Below are 13,262 nucleotides of genomic sequence, written 5' to 3' on the forward strand. Positions count from 1 at the left end.
CACTAATAGATAATAACTTCTTATTATTAATAAACTTTAATTTATTTACTAACAATCACATTGTATCATTTAAATTGCTATTACAAACTAGAATAACAAATAGTGTACATACTAATAAATATAAACTTTTTGTCACTTTCTAAAGATATTTACAAATGTTTTATTCAGTCTTATTTTTATTGCGGTAAGATAAAAATATTACTATACTTAATGGTACATTTGCTGATGCAATTAATAACCTTTGACCAAATAATTCTGCAAATATTCCCGACAAAACAGGAACTACAAAAAAGGCCAAAGGATTAAGATTGTCAAAAGCACTAATAACTTTGCCTTTATCACTTTCTAGAGTTTTGGTACTAATGATTTCATTAAATATAGTATCCATATACGTCTTACACATAGACAAACAGGCCATAAAAATCATGAAAGTGTATATAGAGCCAACTAAACTAATTCCTGTATATGCTATACTCAATATGACTGATCCATAAATAATCTTTGTATAGTCAGGGATTTTTTCAAATGTTTTCTTCAATTTCAATTTCAAAATGTTTCCAATGATACCGAATACACTCATAAAAAGAAAAACATAGCCCATTTTTCGACCTTTAATATCGAATTCGTTCACCAATATCATACCCAAATTAGATAACAATATGGTCATGCTTACTTCATAAGCCCCTTTTAGCGCAAATATATCCCAATATCTTGACCAATTAATTGATTTGATGTTAAGTACCGCCGATTTTATTTCCTCTACAGCCTTTTTAGTTAATGAGTTGTTATTAGAAGTTTTTCTGTTGGTTTTTGTATCATCGGGTAAATAAGTAGATGCAACATCTGAAAAAGAATAATCTATTATAGTCAGTATAAGACAATAATTGTTATTACACAGCATAAGAATGGCGCATTCGCCATAATTCAAAATTACTGTAAAAACGACACAATTTTAAATTTTATAAAAGCTGATTTTTTCTATAGTATTAAATCACCACTGATAATTGACTGCTATAAAAAGTCAGTCAGTATATTCAAGGTAGCAGACACTTGAAGTTCCTTTAAAGCCTATTAAATGGTATATCATTTTATAAAGCTAGGCTTTTGTATATATTGGAGCTCTTTTCAAAAACAGTTTCGAGGGTTTCGTTCGACTTGTACTTTTCACTAAACATAGTACTTAAGGTATAGGTATGAGTACAAAAATATCATTATGGATCCATAGTTGGTGCTTGATGAAAATTTATTATCCAACTAATACATTGTTGTTGTTCGAATATAAATATCGCCATTTTTCGGCGTTCTCTCTTGTTTTTAAATGTTTTCTATGTTTTTGATCCATGTCTTTTTCGGACTTCAATTTAAAAATTGGATTTAGACACGTTTCATTTAAAAAACATGTTTAAACTATGATATATATCTGGATGTGTTACTTAAATGTACACTGATTGTCACACCTGAATAGAGTAACTTAATTGTTACATGACAGGTTGCAACTAACGTAATTAAGTTTAGTATAACTTTTAGAGGGATATATTCAGCTTCCAATGCTTTCTAAAGTGGGGGAAAGTATATAGTCAGAAAACGAAAGTTTTCTCTACTCTTTTAATGTTGTGTATGGTAGATTTACTCTTACCACTCAATCTCTTAAATATTTGGTACAACATTAGATATTTACAGTTTTTTATAGAGAAGACATCTCAGTAACACCAATAACCAGGATGAGCAAGACCAGATGTATTCTGGGTGATTAGTCACAAAAAAAACCAAAGAGTGAATTGAGGATATAGAACTTTGCCCAAATAATATAAAAGATGAATTTTAGATTTTATAAAATAACGCAATTAGAATTAGAATTAATGAATGGTGTCTGTCGACGGTTTGTCACTACAAAATTTCTGATAATTTATGATGATTACAAAAAAGTATGATTCATGCCCTCTTCATGGGTATTTTTATTGGTTTATAAATTTCTTCAATTGCGATCAAAATAATGTCTATAGTCCGTCCAATAAAACAGCGAATACACGTCATAAACCTTTATGTCGCCTGCAAGTCGGAATCTTGACGCATTAAATTTGACTTTTTACAAAGTTTGCCGCTTTATAACCTCTATTTATTATCATTAAGATTTTGAATAATTTTGCAGGCATTTGGCAACATGGTCCATCAGTGCCAACCTAAATCCATTTTTATACACTGATATCAGCATTCTATCTCTTTTTAAATAGGATAAAATGATACGTAAAAATTTGCTCCTGGTTTAAAACGAATTTCGTTGTTTCAAACGAATGACGTTGGCTGTTTTATTGGACGAGGTACAGTAGGTGTACAACGCGCAATATTTTTCAGGAATCTTCTATTGAGTTGTTTCTGATTACGGTATATTTATATGACAGAATTATTATTATTATATTAATCTGGGGTTCACAGAATCTAGGACTGCTACTGAATAATAAAACCAATAAATACTTACAGATTGTGATGCAATTAATACATGATAGCAAAATGAATACTTTAATAAATCCATTTTCTGCTTCGCTCATAAATCCGCTTAGTAAAGACCCGGCGATGAACATCACTGATATTACGAGTGGAGTTTTATTAAAAAACGCCTTTTTTTCTTCATCAGTTTTATAAACATCTGTTACTAGTGTCTTCAGGAGAATGTTAACAGGACTTCCAAACGCTAAAATCCAATTAAATAAAGAATATATTTATTGCGCTAACTAGCCGAAAATTCTGGCATTGACTTACCCGAAATCAATTTGGAAAAATATACCATTAGTAAAGAACCGGAGGAAAATATCAGAACCACATTGCCCAACAAATTTGCCGTTAAACATTTGGCCAGAAGGTTCCTTCTTCCTACTTGGTCGCTTAAGCTACCCTTGAAATGTGAGTTTAATGAATTATATTTAACGATTAACATATTTAATGTTGCATTAACTAAAACTAATTTTTAAACCAACAAATTAGAAAATATGAATTTTAATTATTGGATGGAGCCAAGTCAGGTATATTTGGAGGATAAAAGTTTACTTCACAACTGTTTATAATAGTGTGACATAACATTTAAAAATATAGAGGGGAATTATCTGTTGGTTTCTTTTTAATACCATTAACATTGTTTATAACACTACTCAACGTTAAAAAATTATCTGATACTCATATTGTTTTATTAACAAAGCTGATTAATAATATATATTAATAGGTATCTTATTTTGATATCATAGCTGGAAGCGAAGATACATGTTTTATATTTGTTTTATATAGTAGGTTCAATTTATAATGCCGACTGTCCCAAAAAATAATTGTATTTCAATAAAAACTAATTTTAAAAAATAGCTGGTATGTGTTAGATCCTGACTTTTTCGTTTTATTTCTGACTAGTTTATACTAAAATGGAGTAAGTCAATGAATAGTGTCGTAGAATATAATTTTTTATTTAAAAAGGATTTTTTTTAAATTGCTGGTAAAAACTAGTAAAATGTATGTCGATGTGTCATCAGTAATAAAACTTCAGCAACATTCTAGCAATTTACATGTTTATAAATATAGAATTAAATATTTAATGGAGACAAATTCAACAGAGAACGAGGAATATGGACTCCAAAAACTGTAAGACCTAGATTATGTTACGGGTATTTATAACATAATATAACAAATTTAGGTTATGTTACACCCATTTATAATATAACCTAAATGTCACCAAAGAAAAATGACAAAAATAAATAATTTGGCAACAGTTTTTCGACATAATTATGAAGTTGTCTGTATACGTAAACCAAAAGTGCTATGTCAATACAACATGATATGAATTGAGTATTCTACATTGAATTGTTAATTATATGCATTATATTATACGCATTATATATACTGGTCGCATTAAAATTATGCTATACGGGTGGTCTTTTTACGTAATATTCAATCATATAAATGATATAAACTAGAAAAATGACAGAAAGAAATAATTAGACAGTTGAATTAACTAGGACGTTGTCTATATATGAAAACTGAAACTACTGTCTTGACAGCTCAATATGAATTGACTAATTTACCCTGAATTATTAATTATATTGCATTATATACATTAAGATATTGGCTGTCTGTAGACAACGGATATATTAAAATGGTGCGAAAGGTTAACATTTGTATTGCCGTCATCTATATACTTAACCTTAACATTGATTAGCACTTAAGTCAATATATTTGTTAACTGACTGTCAAGTACAGACGCATAACTGCGCCTGTAGAGTTCATACTTACAACGACAGGATTCCAAAGTAAGCTGATAAAAGCGCAGGAGGAATTAATGATGCCGTTGGTAAAAGGCGTGCTTCCTAATGACTTCAGGAACCCATTAAAAACCGGCAAAATTATGGCCATATTCAAAATATCCTAAAAAGGAGATCTGAACTTTAATAATATCATATAATTATCATATAATTTATGTATAGGTAATTTATTTCAGATTATTTTTATTGTTGTATATAGTAAAAGTTTACTACAAAACACATAGCAAGTATTGAATCATGATATTTTATGCGGTTAATATATATATATATATATATATATATATATATATATATATATATATATATATATATATATATATATATATATATATATATATTATTAAATAAATCATGAAAAGCGTTATATAGTTATGTGGGAAATCCCATATAATCAACCGACAATGTTTTCTTTATGATTTATATATATATATATATATATTTTTTGGTCTTACAGTATATATATATATATATATATATATATATATATATATATATATATATATATATACATATATATATATTTAACATAATAACATATTTCGCAATTTTACAGTAATAAATTTAAATAGTTATTGTATATAGTATTTTAAGTGTAGAGATAAATTTAATATTTCAAATTTTACGATAATTACTTGCAAAAAATTATCTAGTTTAATATTAATCTTACTTTAGTTCATTGTTCTGTTAATTTTTGATGGGAATACTAAATAAATCTGTATATTTTTACAAACATATTAAAAACAGATAATATTATAGAATGGCATGTACTGAATTAACTATGGTACCTTTATTAGTAATATTATGTATGATTTTTTGTTCAAAATTACATTTTGGTTTGTTAAATTTAGTGGCGGATCTTATGTGTATTTACATCAGAAACCATATAAATTATTTTAGCTTTTATTATTATAACATTAATTAATTTTATCACTGGGATTGACACTCGAGATTAATTGGGATGTACACATGATTCAATTATGTAAACAAATTTCTGCACTTACCATTGCAAATAAAACATATAAGACCTTCATCTTCACTAAAATGTGCAAAATATTCAACGTCAACAACCAACCTCATGTAAACAAAATATTCGCTGTTTATCGGAAGCGACAGGCTAGACCAAACTTGTAATTTCGTTCGGAGCTCTCAAACCGGAGCTTTGTCGGTTTAAATTGGTTCACTATCTTATCTTTTTTTTTTCTATGATAAAAATTGTTTTACTTTCTGTAACAACACACACTTGTTGCGTACGTAATACTATTTGAATGACTATGTATCGTCGACCAAAATGGATGCGTAATTTAGGATGTCAAGAGGAATACTAAATATTTTACATGCCCGCACCTTATAGAAGGTATTACTTCCATGTTATGTTAAATTCATGCTATACCGGTTGTCTTTTTTACGTAATATACTAACATAGAAAGGAATGAGTTACTACCATGAATACAATACTAGAAAAAAGCTTACATCCCCAACATACAACCGCAGGGTTACTGGTAATTGTCTGTGTACTTTTAATGAATACTGGTTCAATTCAGTCTTGTGCCATCTGTGAAACATAAAATACTGTTAAAATTAAATGAGCCATTTTATTAAAATACCCTTATAAAAAATTTAAAATATGTAATACTAAAACAAAATATTTACATGTTAGTAAAAAATACAACCAGAAAATAAATTATTTGAAAAAAATATGTACAAATAAAGTTAAAATATAACAATTTTTAGTCTCATGACTTATTTTATACTATTAAAATTAAAATATAAAATTTTTTAAATAGATTTAAAACAATTAATCCATTGAAATGTTGAGCAATATCTCAGATCTATCTAAATTTGTTAATTAATTATCACCTCACCTTGAATTTCCTAAAAATTAAAAATTGGGGAAGGCTAATTAGATTCTTTTTAGAGGCATTAGTTGTCTTTTTCTAACAAAACTGACTTTGATACCTTTCAGTTTGACCGAATGTCGTTTCCTAACGTCACGGACTGTTTCACAACATAACCTAATAAACTGTCAGTGTACAAAAATCATAACAAACCCATAATAAAACTTTTCTGAGTCATGCTAAAGTGATTATGTTTTAATTGTTAAGCGAATACTACGCTTAGGTATCCGGTTAGTGTTGAAGTAAATATAAAATATCAGAGAAATGGCGAACAGCACCATTTCTAGTATTCTCGAGCGCATCGAACCCCAGGAGCGACTAAAACAGATTATAAATTATAGTAATTTGATACAGGTTGATCCACACGTTCAACCGATGAAGTAAGATTAGTGCCGCAATTTCGAAATTTCGCACTTTAAAAATACTATTTTAGGTATTACAGATCTGGCTTAGAAATGGTAAGAATGGCTAATGTTTATTACAGTGAGGGTAATTTGGAAAATGCCTACTGCCTTTATTTAAAGTTTATGACTTTGTTTTTGGAAAAAATTCGAAAACATCCCGATTTTAATACAGTTCCTGCGAATATGAAAAGTGCAATACAAGCTAAGTTAAGAGAAGTTTTGCCCAGGGCTGAGAAACTTAAAGAGAAGTTAATGGAAATGTATCAACAAGATTATGATAAATATTGTGCAGAATTAGTATGTTACTATAAAACTCTATGTCTTGAGATAATTAACCATTTTGCAGTTAAAAATGAAAAATGAGCAAGAAAAGGAGAAGAAAAAAAGAGAGGATATTACTAAAAAAGATAAAAAGCCAAAAACACCAGCTACAGACTTTTTAACAGCCAATATTCCTGGATCTATTGATAATGTGATTTATCCTGATCCTAATGTCCCTACACCAATTCCATCTGCTCCAGATCTTCCTCCATCATATGAATCGTAAGTATCAGTTCTCTGAAAAGTTTCAGAAATTTAAAAGTTATTTTTATATAGTACTGAATATAATATACCTTCAATGCCATCTTTTGATCGAAGCAAAAAGCCATCTGATCATGTTATAGCGAATCAATTTGATAATGCTTCTCTTCGTATAGTGGTCATACCAAGTAGAGTTATGTCATCATTTCAAAATATGGCACAATCAAATACACTGAATAATGTAGAGACTTGTGGAATTTTAGCTGGCAAATTGGTAAGTGTTATATGGTTCCTTATGTTTCAGATCATATTTGAATTGAATTATTTTAGGAGAGAAATCAATTAATTATCACTCACATGATTTTACCAAAACAGACTGGCACACCCGATTCTTGTACAACAAAGAATGAGGAAGAAATATTTGATTACCAGGACCAGCATAATTTAATAACAATTGGTTGGATTCATGTTAGTTTGTTGTACTGTTAAAATTGCAAATAATGTGGAAATATTTTCCAGACTCATCCAACACAAACTGCTTTTCTTTCTAGTGTCGATTTGCATACACATTGCCCTTATCAGTTGCTTATGCCAGAAGCTATTGCTATTGTTTGTTCGCCAAAATATAATGAGTAAGTAATTTAGTCATAGGGAACAAATATTAAAATGTACATATTTTTCACCAATCCAACATTCCATAATATACAAAGTTTTTCAAAAAAATTGTATGTTTTACTAATTAAAAAAAGAGCTTAATCTAAACGTGAAATCTTATAATGATAAAAGTTAAAAAGTGTTCAGTTTACTGGCTTATGAAGACAAGTCTGGCTGGCATATTGGAAGTTTAATTTGTCACCAATTCAATTTTATAGAGGGGTACATTTAAAATGGTGTGTAAAATATGCTAAATGATTCTATACACATTTAATTTAAAAGATTAATTAATTGATTAATTATTATATATCACTCTTGATTGAGATTGGATTAATAGCGACATTTCACGGTCATGGGTCATTTCAATAAAACATCGATATGTCCAAACTTTTTCTGAAAAAAATTACCACATTTTTTCAACAATGATAGTCTATTTTCTAGGCTTCTAGATTTTCTACGAGATATATTAATTATATTATAACTATGAATTTATAAATAAATTAGGTTACATATTAATAAGATAATTTTTAATACGTCGACTTTCAGAAAACAGTAAAAAATTAACATGGTATATGTATTTTTTAAATACACTTTAAGAAATACATGTGCTTTATTTGGTATATTTTATATCTTTCTGATATTTTCTGGTATTTAATAATATTGTAATAAAATTATATAAATAAATTTTTTTTATTTATGAAATATAGAGTAGCTGATATATAATTATCTGTATTTTATTGTCTGATGGTAGTAACAGAAACTGTTTTTTTATACTTCTATATATATTATTATTCTTCATTCTATATAAGCATTTTGCCGGTATTTTTCCAGTAATTGTGAAATTGTATATCTATTTGTAGTTATATAAGAATAATTTAAAGTTCTACTAAAGCAACAACTACACGGTTTAACAACCTAACAAACTAAAAGGGCGAATATCTTTGGCACATATTTTTAACAGTTTATCTATTATAATTTTGTTAGCTGAGCTTCCTTTTGATGTAAAAAAATTAATATTTTGTTGCATTCGTTTAGATATCGGTTTGATAATTATTATTATTGAAGAAGTTGTTTCTTTAAATATGAATACTTCATTCCCGGCACTACTAAAACTATATAATTTTATTGGTATTCCACACATATTAATAGTGTTAAATGTACGATGGTAAGCTTTCAATTCTAAAAAAAGACTTCCAAATATCATTAATTAAATTTAGTTCTAATATAATTAGGTTACAAACAATTAAATTACAGTAAGCTAATATACGAATATACCAGCCAATATTATGGATTTTTTTGTAACTATTGCACAAACGTTCTTTTGAAACACGTTATGAAGTAATATTTTTTGTGCATAATAAGCGGTTGAATTTTTCAGGACTGGATTCTTTATTCTAACTCCAAACCATGGCCTTCAATTTATCGCCAACTGTAGAAAATCTGGTTTTCATCCACATCCTTCTGAACCGCCTTTATTCAAGGTATGTAAAAGGATCACAGCAATGAAGTAGCTCCGTAAATTTGGAATAATTTTTCACCTTTACACTATTATATATTTTATGTTTTATTTATTTTCATAATTTCTAGAATGCGGATCACATTAAGATTGAGAACAATGCAACATTAGAAGTACTGGATCTACGCAAATAGCAACTGACGGGGATAATAATTTCTCATTCCATTTGTTATTTACATGTGATAGCGCATAGCTATATAAATCCGATATGATATATTCGAATAACCGTTTTTATAACATATATTGGAATAAGTAGAAGATTTTTGATAATGTCGAATGAAATATTGCATTTTTATACAGGGTGTGTAAAGATTCCACATAATTGATCGTCCCAAAGAATGTAGGCCTAGTTTTTTCGCGCCATCTTACACGCTACGCATTGTCAATTATAATGTAACCGATATACCTACTGATGTTTAAAAATATCTTTATTTATTGTTATACATAAGTTAAAAATGATCTGGCCCTGTCTTAGTTTGCTTTTCTAGACTAAACGTTGGATTTTTGGTACGAATTGTTTTTTAGTTTGGTCTTCGACTGTGATGCTAATACTAGTTTTGATTTTTGATGTTATTAATAAACACTACACATACTGTATTCGATTTTATTTATTTATTAGGATTGTATCTATCACAGAGTTATATATATATATATATATATATATATATATATATATATATATATATATATATGCATATATATATATATATGTATATATATTAATGTATTATGCATTTTATTAATATATTAATATGGCAAAATAATCAAAGTAGGCGGATTTCCCGCCGATATCTTTGGCCTAAGGATACTGCACTGTCTTGGTGTTCTGATGACTCAAATCTGAAAAAAAATTATCAAGTAGATAGATTTGCATAATTAATAGGTGTTCTTTTAGATGAATCAGTGAATAATGTCTGTTTTTTACTTAAAATTCAAATATTATGACGCGTCGCGTGTTTTAACGATCCGATTATAAGAAATTTAAATTTATTCAGATGATTATGATGCAGTAATACAAAGCATTACTCATTGGCATGATTTCCTTTGTATTGAATTTGTTATTGAATCGAGACTAATTTTACTTCATTCATAATTTGGTATACAATATTTATGAGGCAGTTGGAAAGGTGTGATCGAAACTCATTATGTAACATAGATTTGTCGAGCCTTACGGTGAAATTATGTATGTCATTTGGGTCATCGAATTCTTCAGCATTCACCAGCATAGTTCTGCTACCGTATCTTCGTCTGGAAATTGTAATAACGTTTAGTTTATTTAATCAGAAAAACAATAAGCTATAACTTACTCCAAATATCTTCTCCAGCTCCATAAACTAACGTAACATAATATCGCGACTATGGTCAGAGTACACGCAACGATAACGGCAAGGTATCGCTGTTGCGGTATCATTTCCTCTAAAAAAGATTCAATGTTACGTTTAAACATCATACAGAGATATAAATGAAAGTACCTGTCAACATGTCATTGTGTTTTCTCAATTCATCTTCCGTATTTTGTCCATTTTCAATTAATTCTGTGTCATCGTTAACTTTATCTGGAATATCAACTGGACTGTGAATTTCTAATGGTTGTTGATGAAGTCGAACTGTAAAATAATTATTAGAATTAGAATATATTATATATATTAGAATATCTAATTTTATAGCTTATAATGATATATATATATATATATATATATATATATATATATATATATATATATATATATTATTTAAAATTGACGGATATTAACCCAATAATTCTTTAATAAAACAAAATCTTAATCTATAATAGTAATAATAGCACTATAAGTAACATAGTGGTTACAAAGAATAAGTCCCTAACTTAAAATGTGATTAATATCAATTGTCAAAATGTGATTAATAGCAAATGTCAAAAGGAAAAAGCAGAAGTATCATATATTAATGATAAACTGTGAATTGCAGTTGTATTTATCTGATATTAACAACTGTTAGCTTTTATAGAGATTAATAAAGCTTTTATAGAAAAAACCTTTAATTTGAATCAAACAAAGTGTTCTGATATCGAAATTATCCGAATTCATGATTCAGCAGTTCAAATTTAAATTCTAACAACTGTAAGCGAATTGTTCAGGAAAAAGCGCTATGAAAATGTAACATATTTACTGCCTGTTGGTATGAGTAATCCGGGAACCTCCGTATCAATTAAATGGATTTTTTTATTTGACGGTTTCTCGTTTTTCTGGTTTTCATTTTCAGACTGAGTTACTAAAATTAGAAAAAATCAATATGTATTATAGACACACCTTCCACATACTTACGATATGTTTCTGGTTTGGATTGTTCTCTTAACAATGAGGACACGTTAAATTTGGTAGTGCTTTCTGGAGTAGGTTCACTGGTGACGATGACGATTGATGTTGGGTTGATTGGCAAACCCGGAAGGTGGCCGTCTCTACCAATAGTAGTGTTTTCGATAATCTCATTTGGAACAGCGGTTGCTATGTTCTCTTCAAATTCATCTTCCAAGTTTCGTCCTTCTACGTGATGCAAATCTAGCAAACATTATTATAATTAGTAGGAAAATTCTGTTAGTAAGTTGATCATATTTAAATAACACCTGATAAAAAAAGGAACAATGAACTACACGCATTTAGATGTCATTTATTATAAATAATATTTAAACAGGGGATCATTCCAGTTTAAATTAGTTTAAAGGATTTGTATATCTAGGAATTTGCAAACGCAGTTATTGTTTTATAAGTTATTGGCAACTAGAAAAAAACACTTAATGAATCATAGTTGTGGTAACTTTTTCTTTTTTTTTTGAATATCTTAATATCAAAAAACCTTGATCATCGAAAGTTTTTTGTAATGTAACAATATCCTTGTTAGCCTTGTTTGATAGAACACTGAATTAACGTGTATTAGAAGTTTTAATATTAGTCGTTACTTAATAAGGTATATACACATCATTATCCATCGATAGTGTGAAAATAATAAATATAATCAACACTTACCCAAACAACTGATCTTTGAAACAACACAAAATATCACTAAACCGTAGAATAACTTCATTTTAACAGCGAGATTACTTCGTAGTGTACTAATTATTCTTGCGATGAATCGAAATCTGAATCCAGAATGTCATAAATGATAAGAACAATTAATTTAGCTAAACAATCAGATAACGGTAGCGTATCTGATGCGTATCGTATAATTTTGTTAAAATATTTCTCGATATCGACATGACGAAGGTAAACTAGCGTTTGAAGCTAAGAATGTTGCGATGGTATTTGCGCTGGAGCGCACAGGTAACCAACGCAGATGACGCATTTTAGTTGAATGTTGAATATTTAGTCATTAAGATCGCACCATGAGTTTTAATTGCTTTCATCGTTGGTACTAAATACCTTCCACATCGTAGTTACGAGAAAAACTTGTTTTGGGTATAAAAAAAGAGGTGAAATTGATGGTATACTTTTCTAAGCAAGTCCTTTTATTTTAAATGTTATTGGTAGTTTTTATTATTTAAATATTGTTTTTGATCGTATGAAAAGTACCATTTTTAATTTTTTATAATATTTACTTATTTTTATATTACTCATGATTTCAATTATTTAATAATTATTAATATTCATAAAAATACTGTGTTTTAATATTTATTTTTTTAAAGTTTAATAAATTTTTAAAATTTCTACTTGTTTGTTCATTTAAGATCTTAATTGATATAATTAAATGTTACAAATTGTCCGTTCATTATGTCGTTTTCAATATATCAGATCATTGTACTTTGTACTATACAACTGTATTTAATAAGACATCTAATTGTTTTTCGTATTATAATACATACTAATAGCCTAGGCAGCCAAACATACGTATTGTCAGAGATCGAATTTCGTTTTCTCCTTCGTTTAAGTGATTGTAAATAAAGATAGAATGTTTCTCCAACGAAATTGTTTTGGCGCTTTATTTGAATTATCTTTGATTT

General features: G+C 28.2%; 3 protein-coding genes across 8 annotated transcripts; 1 reads left to right on the top strand and 2 right to left on the bottom strand.

Moving 5' to 3' along the window:
* Nucleotides 1-17: 17 nt before the first annotated feature.
* On the bottom strand, nt 18-6,272 carry LOC143190644 (major facilitator superfamily domain-containing protein 9). 3 transcript variants are annotated; one of them, XM_076395145.1, is made up of 6 exons: nt 6,161-6,272; nt 5,769-5,850; nt 4,270-4,401; nt 2,758-2,890; nt 2,477-2,689; nt 18-843 (listed from the first exon to the last, which is right to left on the bottom strand). In XM_076395145.1, the coding sequence occupies exons 3-6, from the start codon at nt 4,387-4,389 to the stop codon at nt 161-163; spliced, it is 1,149 nt and encodes a 382-aa protein (XP_076251260.1). In that variant the 5' UTR covers nt 4,390-4,401; nt 5,769-5,850; nt 6,161-6,272; the 3' UTR covers nt 18-160. The 3 variants fall into 3 exon arrangements, with proteins under 3 accessions (XP_076251260.1, XP_076251242.1, XP_076251252.1); XM_076395127.1 differs by lacking the exon at nt 6,161-6,272 and having other exon boundaries at nt 5,769-5,876; XM_076395137.1 differs by lacking the exons at nt 5,769-5,850; nt 6,161-6,272 and adding an exon at nt 5,300-5,622.
* Nucleotides 6,273-6,299: 27 nt separating this feature from the next.
* LOC143190659 (STAM-binding protein-like A) lies at nt 6,300-9,886 on the top strand. 2 transcript variants are annotated; one of them, XM_076395154.1, is made up of 8 exons: nt 6,300-6,573; nt 6,627-6,894; nt 6,944-7,140; nt 7,195-7,393; nt 7,450-7,587; nt 7,639-7,751; nt 9,152-9,254; nt 9,361-9,886. In XM_076395154.1, the coding sequence occupies exons 1-8, from the start codon at nt 6,458-6,460 to the stop codon at nt 9,421-9,423; spliced, it is 1,197 nt and encodes a 398-aa protein (XP_076251269.1). In that variant the 5' UTR covers nt 6,300-6,457; the 3' UTR covers nt 9,424-9,886. The 2 variants fall into 2 exon arrangements, 1 of the variants encoding a protein (XP_076251269.1); XR_013004305.1 differs by having other exon boundaries at nt 6,301-6,573; nt 7,671-7,751; nt 9,361-9,397.
* LOC143190686 (uncharacterized) lies at nt 9,880-12,489 on the bottom strand. Of its 3 annotated transcripts, none has more exons than XM_076395189.1 (7): nt 12,292-12,482; nt 11,593-11,826; nt 11,438-11,539; nt 10,762-10,896; nt 10,597-10,705; nt 10,462-10,537; nt 9,880-10,129 (listed from the first exon to the last, which is right to left on the bottom strand). In XM_076395189.1, the coding sequence occupies exons 1-7, from the start codon at nt 12,347-12,349 to the stop codon at nt 10,124-10,126; spliced, it is 720 nt and encodes a 239-aa protein (XP_076251304.1). In that variant the 5' UTR covers nt 12,350-12,482; the 3' UTR covers nt 9,880-10,123. The 3 variants fall into 3 exon arrangements, with proteins under 3 accessions (XP_076251304.1, XP_076251308.1, XP_076251316.1); XM_076395193.1 differs by having other exon boundaries at nt 9,924-10,129; nt 11,441-11,539; nt 12,292-12,487; XM_076395201.1 differs by lacking the exon at nt 11,438-11,539 and having other exon boundaries at nt 9,924-10,129; nt 12,292-12,489.
* Between the last annotated feature and the right edge of the window lie 773 nt (nt 12,490-13,262).

Source organism: Rhynchophorus ferrugineus, unplaced genomic scaffold (assembly GCF_030347505.1).
Source record: "Rhynchophorus ferrugineus isolate W39M unplaced genomic scaffold, kcgeb_rfMv2 rfM1, whole genome shotgun sequence".
Lineage (NCBI taxonomy): Eukaryota > Metazoa > Arthropoda > Insecta > Coleoptera > Curculionidae > Rhynchophorus > Rhynchophorus ferrugineus.

Excerpts from the sequence above, each read along its gene's own strand:
- LOC143190644 (XM_076395127.1), bottom strand. The coding sequence starts at position 5,861 with ATGTTTCACAGATGGCACAAGACTGAATTGAACCAGTATTCATTAAAA. Across the intron at positions 2,690-2,757 it reads TTTTTCCAAATTGATTTCGG|CGTTTGGAAGTCCTGTTAAC; the intron begins GTAAGTCAATGC and ends ATTGGATTTTAG. Across the intron at positions 844-2,476 it reads TATTAATTGCATCACAATCT|ATGTTGCATCTACTTATTTA; the intron begins GTAAGTATTTAT and ends ATTCTTTTTCAG.
- LOC143190659 (XM_076395154.1), top strand. The coding sequence starts at position 6,458 with ATGGCGAACAGCACCATTTCTAGTATTCTCGAGCGCATCGAACCCCAG. Across the intron at positions 7,141-7,194 it reads CTTCCTCCATCATATGAATC|TACTGAATATAATATACCTT; the intron begins GTAAGTATCAGT and ends ATTTTTATATAG. Across the intron at positions 7,394-7,449 it reads GAATTTTAGCTGGCAAATTG|GAGAGAAATCAATTAATTAT; the intron begins GTAAGTGTTATA and ends GAATTATTTTAG.
- LOC143190686 (XM_076395189.1), bottom strand. The coding sequence starts at position 12,349 with ATGAAGTTATTCTACGGTTTAGTGATATTTTGTGTTGTTTCAAAGATC. Across the intron at positions 11,540-11,592 it reads ATCCAAACCAGAAACATATC|TAACTCAGTCTGAAAATGAA; the intron begins GTAAGTATGTGG and ends TTCTAATTTTAG. Across the intron at positions 10,538-10,596 it reads AGCTGGAGAAGATATTTGGA|ACGAAGATACGGTAGCAGAA; the intron begins GTAAGTTATAGC and ends TACAATTTCCAG.